The 6,169-nt window shown below is 43.6% G+C and overlaps 1 protein-coding gene across 1 annotated transcript; it reads left to right on the top strand.

The window, feature by feature from the left end:
* The first annotated feature begins 683 nt into the window (after positions 1-683).
* hspa1b (heat shock protein family A (Hsp70) member 1B) lies at positions 684-3,321 on the top strand. The gene is made up of 2 exons (XM_061736277.1): positions 684-815; positions 1,172-3,321. Exon 2 carries the CDS (start codon positions 1,193-1,195, stop codon positions 3,110-3,112), a length of 1,920 nt encoding a protein of 639 aa, XP_061592261.1. The 5' UTR covers positions 684-815; positions 1,172-1,192; the 3' UTR covers positions 3,113-3,321.
* Positions 3,322-6,169: the final 2,848 nt, after the last annotated feature.

The raw sequence follows: 6,169 nt of genomic DNA, 5'->3' as shown, positions 1-6,169 counted from the left end.
AATTAGAAATGAGCATATGCTTATATACTTTCAACAAAATTTTCATCGTTTTTTAAATTTTAAATGTATTTCTATAATTTTCAGTAGGGATCAAATGTTTTACACATCACTGCAATTAAATTTTCATGTGTAATCAACACTGTCTCCCAACTTCTTTAGAAACAGGGTTGTACGTCGGATAAACATCAGCGCTGACCTTAATTAAATTTCTCATTCCTTTTTGTAAAACTTCATTTATTTGTGTTACATCTAATGTTTTCTTTCCAATGCTTTTATTTTTAATTATGTCTCTAATGTTTGACAAAAATACTAGAGTTATATTTGGTGTATGATTGTCACTGTCCTAATCTGACTCATCAGGGCCTTCTTCAGTAACATTTCATGTGATCAAGACGACATAGGTGTATGCTATGTATGTAAATGGATGCATTAAATCAGCAATAAAGTCTTTTTAACAGATCTAACAGTTTCACATATCTCCTTGAATATCCCTATGGGACACTCTCCACATTGTTCTCCCTCGCACTCATCGGTGTTGGCTGGGCATCAAGCTGCTGGGCCTCTCCAGAATATTCACCGACCCTCGCGCGCCACGCCAGCTGCATTCATTTCTAATATTAACAGCTCAGTCACTCCGTTTGGAGGAGGAGGAGGGGACTGGGAATGTTCTGGTAACCGGGCAGTAACTATATAAGCAACAGGCCCGAGTCAACTCCCGGCATGAGTTTCCGAGGAAACACGCACGAGCAGAAGCTGAGACGGAGGAACCACTCAGGGAAGCTCTTCCCCACTGCCAAACAGAAAGATCACTGAAAGTAAGTAGCGACAATTAAAATCTTTTTTTTTTGCAAGAAATCACATCTTTAGTCAAGATAAATGATGAAAGCATGTGTTTGGCTTGAGGTTTTAGAATTTTTCAGTTCATAAATTGTTAATTTCAAGAGATACAGAATTGGAGTAAACTGAAGAAGAGTCCTCGATGCCATAACTAGCTACCAGAGGTCAAAATCAGCCAATGTTTTTTTATTACTTGGTAGTCTCCTTGTAATATATAGCTGATGAGTAAATGGACTAGTTAATGTCTGTTTTTTTTTTTTTTTTTGTTAATTTTGGATGATTTCATCGAAGGTTCCTTGACACTGAAACTCCAATGTCTTCTGAAATTGTCTAGGTACTTTAAGTCAAACGAAAGATGTCCTCACCTAAGGGATTGTCCATTGGCATCGATTTGGGCACCACCTACTCTTGTGTTGGGGTTTTCCAGCATGGTAAAGTGGAAATCATCGCCAATGACCAAGGCAACCGGACCACTCCCAGTTACGTTGCCTTCACCGACACAGAGAGGCTCATTGGAGATGCTGCCAAAAACCAGGTTGCCATGAACCCCACCAACACGATCTTTGATGCCAAACGCCTCATTGGGAGGAAGTTTAACGACGCAGTGGTCCAGTCTGACATGAAGCTCTGGCCTTTCAAGGTAATCAATGATGGCGGGAAGCCCAAAGTCCAGGTGGATTATAAAGGAGAGAACAAGGCATTTTATCCTGAAGAGATCTCCTCCATGGTCCTGGTAAAAATGAAAGAGATTGCTGAGGCCTACCTGGGACAGAGGGTGTCAAACGCAGTCATCACAGTCCCAGCTTATTTCAATGACTCACAGAGGCAAGCCACCAAGGATGCTGGCGTTATCTCAGGACTTCATATTTTGAGGATCATCAATGAGCCCACGGCAGCGGCCATCGCATACGGCCTGGATAAAGGTAAAAGAGGAGAGCGAAACGTCCTCATCTTTGACCTTGGTGGTGGCACCTTTGATGTGTCCATACTGACAATTGAGGATGGCATCTTTGAAGTGAAAGCCACTGCAGGGGACACGCACCTCGGCGGGGAGGACTTTGACAACCGAATGGTCAACCACTTTGTGGAGGAATTCAAAAGAAAACACAAGAAAGATATCAGCCAGAATAAGAGAGCCGTGAGGAGGTTACGCACAGCTTGTGAAAGAGCAAAGAGGACCTTGTCTTCCAGCTCTCAGGCTAGCATTGAGATTGACTCGTTGTTTGAGGGAATTGATTTTTACACCTCGATCACACGGGCACGTTTTGAGGAGCTGAACTCTGAGCTCTTCAGGGGCACGCTGGAGCCGGTGGAGAAGGCTCTGCAAGATGCTAAAATGGATAAGTCAAAGATCAATGATATTGTCCTGGTTGGCGGCTCCACAAGAATCCCCAAAATCCAGAAACTCTTACAGGACTTCTTTAACGGCAGAGAACTGAACAAGAGCATCAACCCCGATGAAGCAGTGGCCTATGGCGCAGCAGTCCAGGCTGCTATCCTCATGGGTGACACCTCAGAGAACGTCCAAGACCTGCTGCTGCTGGACGTGGCACCGCTGTCTCTGGGCATCGAAACCGTAGGCGGAGTCATGACCCCCCTTATCAAACGAAATACCACAATTCCCTCAAAGCAGACTCAGATCTTCTCCACATACGCGGATAACCAGCCAGGAGTGCTGATTCAGGTGTACGAAGGTGAGAGAGCCATGACCAAAGACAACAATCTCCTGGGGAAGTTTGACCTCGCAGGTATCCCCCCTGCTCCCAGAGGTGTGCCACAAATAGAAGTAACCTTTGACATTGACGCCAACGGCATCCTGAACGTGTCTGCGGTTGACAAGAGCACTGGCAAAGAAAACAAAATCACCATCACCAATGACAAAGGACGCCTCAGCAAAGAGGAGATTGAGCGGATGGTACAGGATGCAGAAAAGTACAAGGGAGAGGATGAAGTGCAGAGAGAGAAGATTGCGGCGAAGAACATGCTGGAATCCTACGCCTACCAGATGAAGAGTTCAGTGGAAGATGACAACATGAAAGGAAAGATTAGTGAGGAGGATAGAAAGAAGGTTATTGACAAGTGCAACCAGAAAATTTCCTGGCTGGAGAACAACCAGCTAGCCGAGAAGGACGAGTACGAGCATCAGCAGAGCGAGCTAGAGAAGGTGTGCAAGCCAATTGTGACAAAGTTGTACCAAGGAGCAGCGCCGTCGGGAAGCTGCGGCAGCCAGGCGGGAGGCAGCTCTCAGGGTCCCACCATCGAGGAAGTGGATTAAAAACACACATTTCAGTCTTTATGTTAATGGGATGACCTATCAGTGCTTAGTTCAACGAATCATATGATTTCAATGTAAAAACATTGTTAAAATACAATCAATCTTCAATAATATTCGATTTCTTAAAGTCTTAAGTCTTAAATGTCAAGAACTAAAAATTAAATGAATGACACCAAAGCACTTACAATGTATTGATTATTTACACTTTGAAGAGAAATACTGTAAGTTTTGCTACATTATTTGTTAACATTTCTTAATAAAGACTTCCAAAAACCAAACATGGATTTTTCACTGTTTCTTAATAATTATCTGATAACACGTATGGTGGATGGATATTTACCAGAAACTGGAAACCAAACGAGATAATAAGAATGATTTCAGGGTCAGTCACCAAAACAAAACGTACAATAAAACAAAAAAACTGAGGAAACCCTGGTCTTTTGGAGTGTGCAGAGCACTTCTGGAAGCTATTTATGACACGGTGAAGGGCCAGCTGTGTCTTCTGGACTCTGAAGCAGGTGAGTGAGAGAAGGATGTTGGCCCAGTGGTCAACATCATAAATAACCATTGCCCCTCTCTGCAAGAGACAATGGAGGAATTAGGTAACTCTTTCTGCCAAAGACTGCTGCACCCACGGTAGAAGGAGCTCTACTGGAGGTCATTTGTCCCCACAGAGTCTTTAACGTCTTGGCACTCCTGACACACTGGTGTCCACCCTACTCGTTCTTTGGACACTGTGTGTCACGGTGCCTTAAAGGGAAAGTTCGTTTTTTTACAACCTGGACCTTATTTCTGGCATTTTTTATGGTCGTATACTCACCCAGGCAAGTTTGGTGTCATTTGGAGTCCTTCGGAAGATATTAGGGTTTTTTTTGCGAGCCACTTCTCCATATAACGTTAGTGAATGGGGCACAGCGGGACACAGACGATGCAGCGTCTAAATAACACATTATTGCCGCAAAACTCTTCATTTATTTTATGAATCACTAGATCTGCTTCTGTGCAGGACCTGTTGTCTACATCCGGGGCTGTGTGTGTAACAAATAAATCAGTTTGTAAACAAGACCTCTGAACTCATGACGTCATCTCTGTGTGTGCATCCCAGACACAGCTCTGTCTACAGCTGGAGTTCGCTACTGTTAGTTTACTGTTAGTTATTTGAAACATGTCTGAATATTTGTCAAATTCTGAGGTTGTGGACGACGACTTTGAATATGATGGAAGTCCTTACCGTTTTGAGCCAGAGTATACGGCTGAAGAGCTCACTGAACGGAGGACAGAGTGCGCGCACAGAGATGACGTCATGAGTTCAGAGGTCTTGTTTACAAACTGATTTCTTTGTTACACACACAGCCCCGGATGTAGACAACAGGTCCTGGAAGATGCCCAGAAGCAGATGTAGTGATTCATAAAAGAAATGAAGAGTTTCGCGGCAATCATGTGTTATTTAGACGCTGCATCGTCTGTGTCCCGCTGTGCCCCATTCACTACCGTTATATGGAGAAGCGGCTCGCAAAAAAAACCCTAATATCTTCCGAAGGACTCCAAATGACACCAAACTTGCCTGGGTGAGTATACGACCATAAAAAATGCCAGAAATAAGGTCCAGGTTGTAAAAAACCGAACTTTCCCTTTAAGGTTTGTTGCTGGTTGTAAAGCCCTCACTCACCACTGCACCTTATATGCTCGGGTTGAGTGGCCGTCTCTGGCATCACGCTGCCTTATACATTTGCCTTTTTTTTTTAATCTATAAAGCTATCTTGGGTCTGCTCCCCGACTATTAATCCAAATCACAAGGTAAATTCTGAAATTGGTAAGCACTGCTTTAAGTACGCTGCCCCTGCTGCTTGGAATGCATTGCTGAAAACTCTAAAGTTAAAGGAGCTCATCAACCTTGTATCTACAAACCTGTGTGAGAGAAATTGGAGCAGCTTCATACAGCACTTGCTCTTGTTTTAATGTGAATCCATATCCGTGTGATGGTGGGAGACAAAAATGTTAGAAACAACTATTTCAATCTTCACCACTGTATGTCAAGCCTTAGCAGAGGCAGAGAGTAGTCCAGTCGTTTCATTTCCTAGTATTCTTCTGGGTTGATGTCGTGGCATATCTGCTCTGACGAACTGACAAACAGCTGGTCAATCAGGTGCTTTAAACATGTAAACTGTGCAATTGTACATCTGAAAGCCTGCCAAAACACCTTCCTGTCATTTCAGTTGGCTTTACAGCCCAGGTCTCCCCCACAAAAGACACCCATTTTGGACCCATGCCCACTCAATACCCAGGTCCCTGAACATGAGCAGCATTATTTTCACCCCATATGTATCTCAAATGAACCCCAAATACATATCCTGGCTGGGATTTAACAGCCTTTGTTTTAAACAAAGTACATTCACATGAGTATTTAATTAGAGTCTTAATATGCTCCCACATTCCGTTATTAGTCACCAAAATTATAATCTGAACGGAACATTTATTTGAGCTCCTTTTAACATGTTGTTCACTAAATACGCCACGAGATGGAAACCTGGAGGTGTTATTATTATTTTTTGATACACATTAAAGGCCAAACGGATACCTGTTGGATGTTGGTATATAACTACCCAACAGTAATGACAAGCACTTGCCGCAGGCAATAATAACATCATTCATGATCATTCATTAAAGAGAGCTATTATATCTAGGATACGTTTAAAAATACGCTTAGAAACGCTTAAAAATAAAAATCCTGGTGCCAAAGTCCAAATGGGTCTGATTCGATGATGTTTCAGGAATAGAAGAGATAAACAGCCTTAACAGCTGGGTTCATTGCTGTCGCCGCTCTCTGTCACGCAACAACTGTCTCCATCAGTCTCTTCTCCTCTAATTAAGGCTGATTTATGGTACCGCGTTACACCAACGCAGAGCCGACGGCGTAGGTTACGCGTCGCTGCGTTCCCGTCGCCGTACCATACGGCGTAGGGTCTGCGTCGATTTGACGCGGAACCATAATTCAGGCTTTAGAGGGAGTGGTTCAACAGTGCGCCAACCCTCAGCACGTGAAGGGTTAACCCGGAG

Source organism: Cololabis saira, chromosome 12 (assembly GCF_033807715.1).
Source record: "Cololabis saira isolate AMF1-May2022 chromosome 12, fColSai1.1, whole genome shotgun sequence".
Taxonomy (NCBI): domain Eukaryota; kingdom Metazoa; phylum Chordata; class Actinopteri; order Beloniformes; family Belonidae; genus Cololabis; species Cololabis saira.
The sequence above is the reverse complement of the archived record's forward strand: the minus strand, read 5'-3'. Positions and strand labels throughout refer to the sequence as shown.

Coding starts and splice junctions, on each gene's coding strand:
- hspa1b (XM_061736277.1), top strand. CDS start 1,193: ATGTCCTCACCTAAGGGATTGTCCATTGGCATCGATTTGGGCACCACC.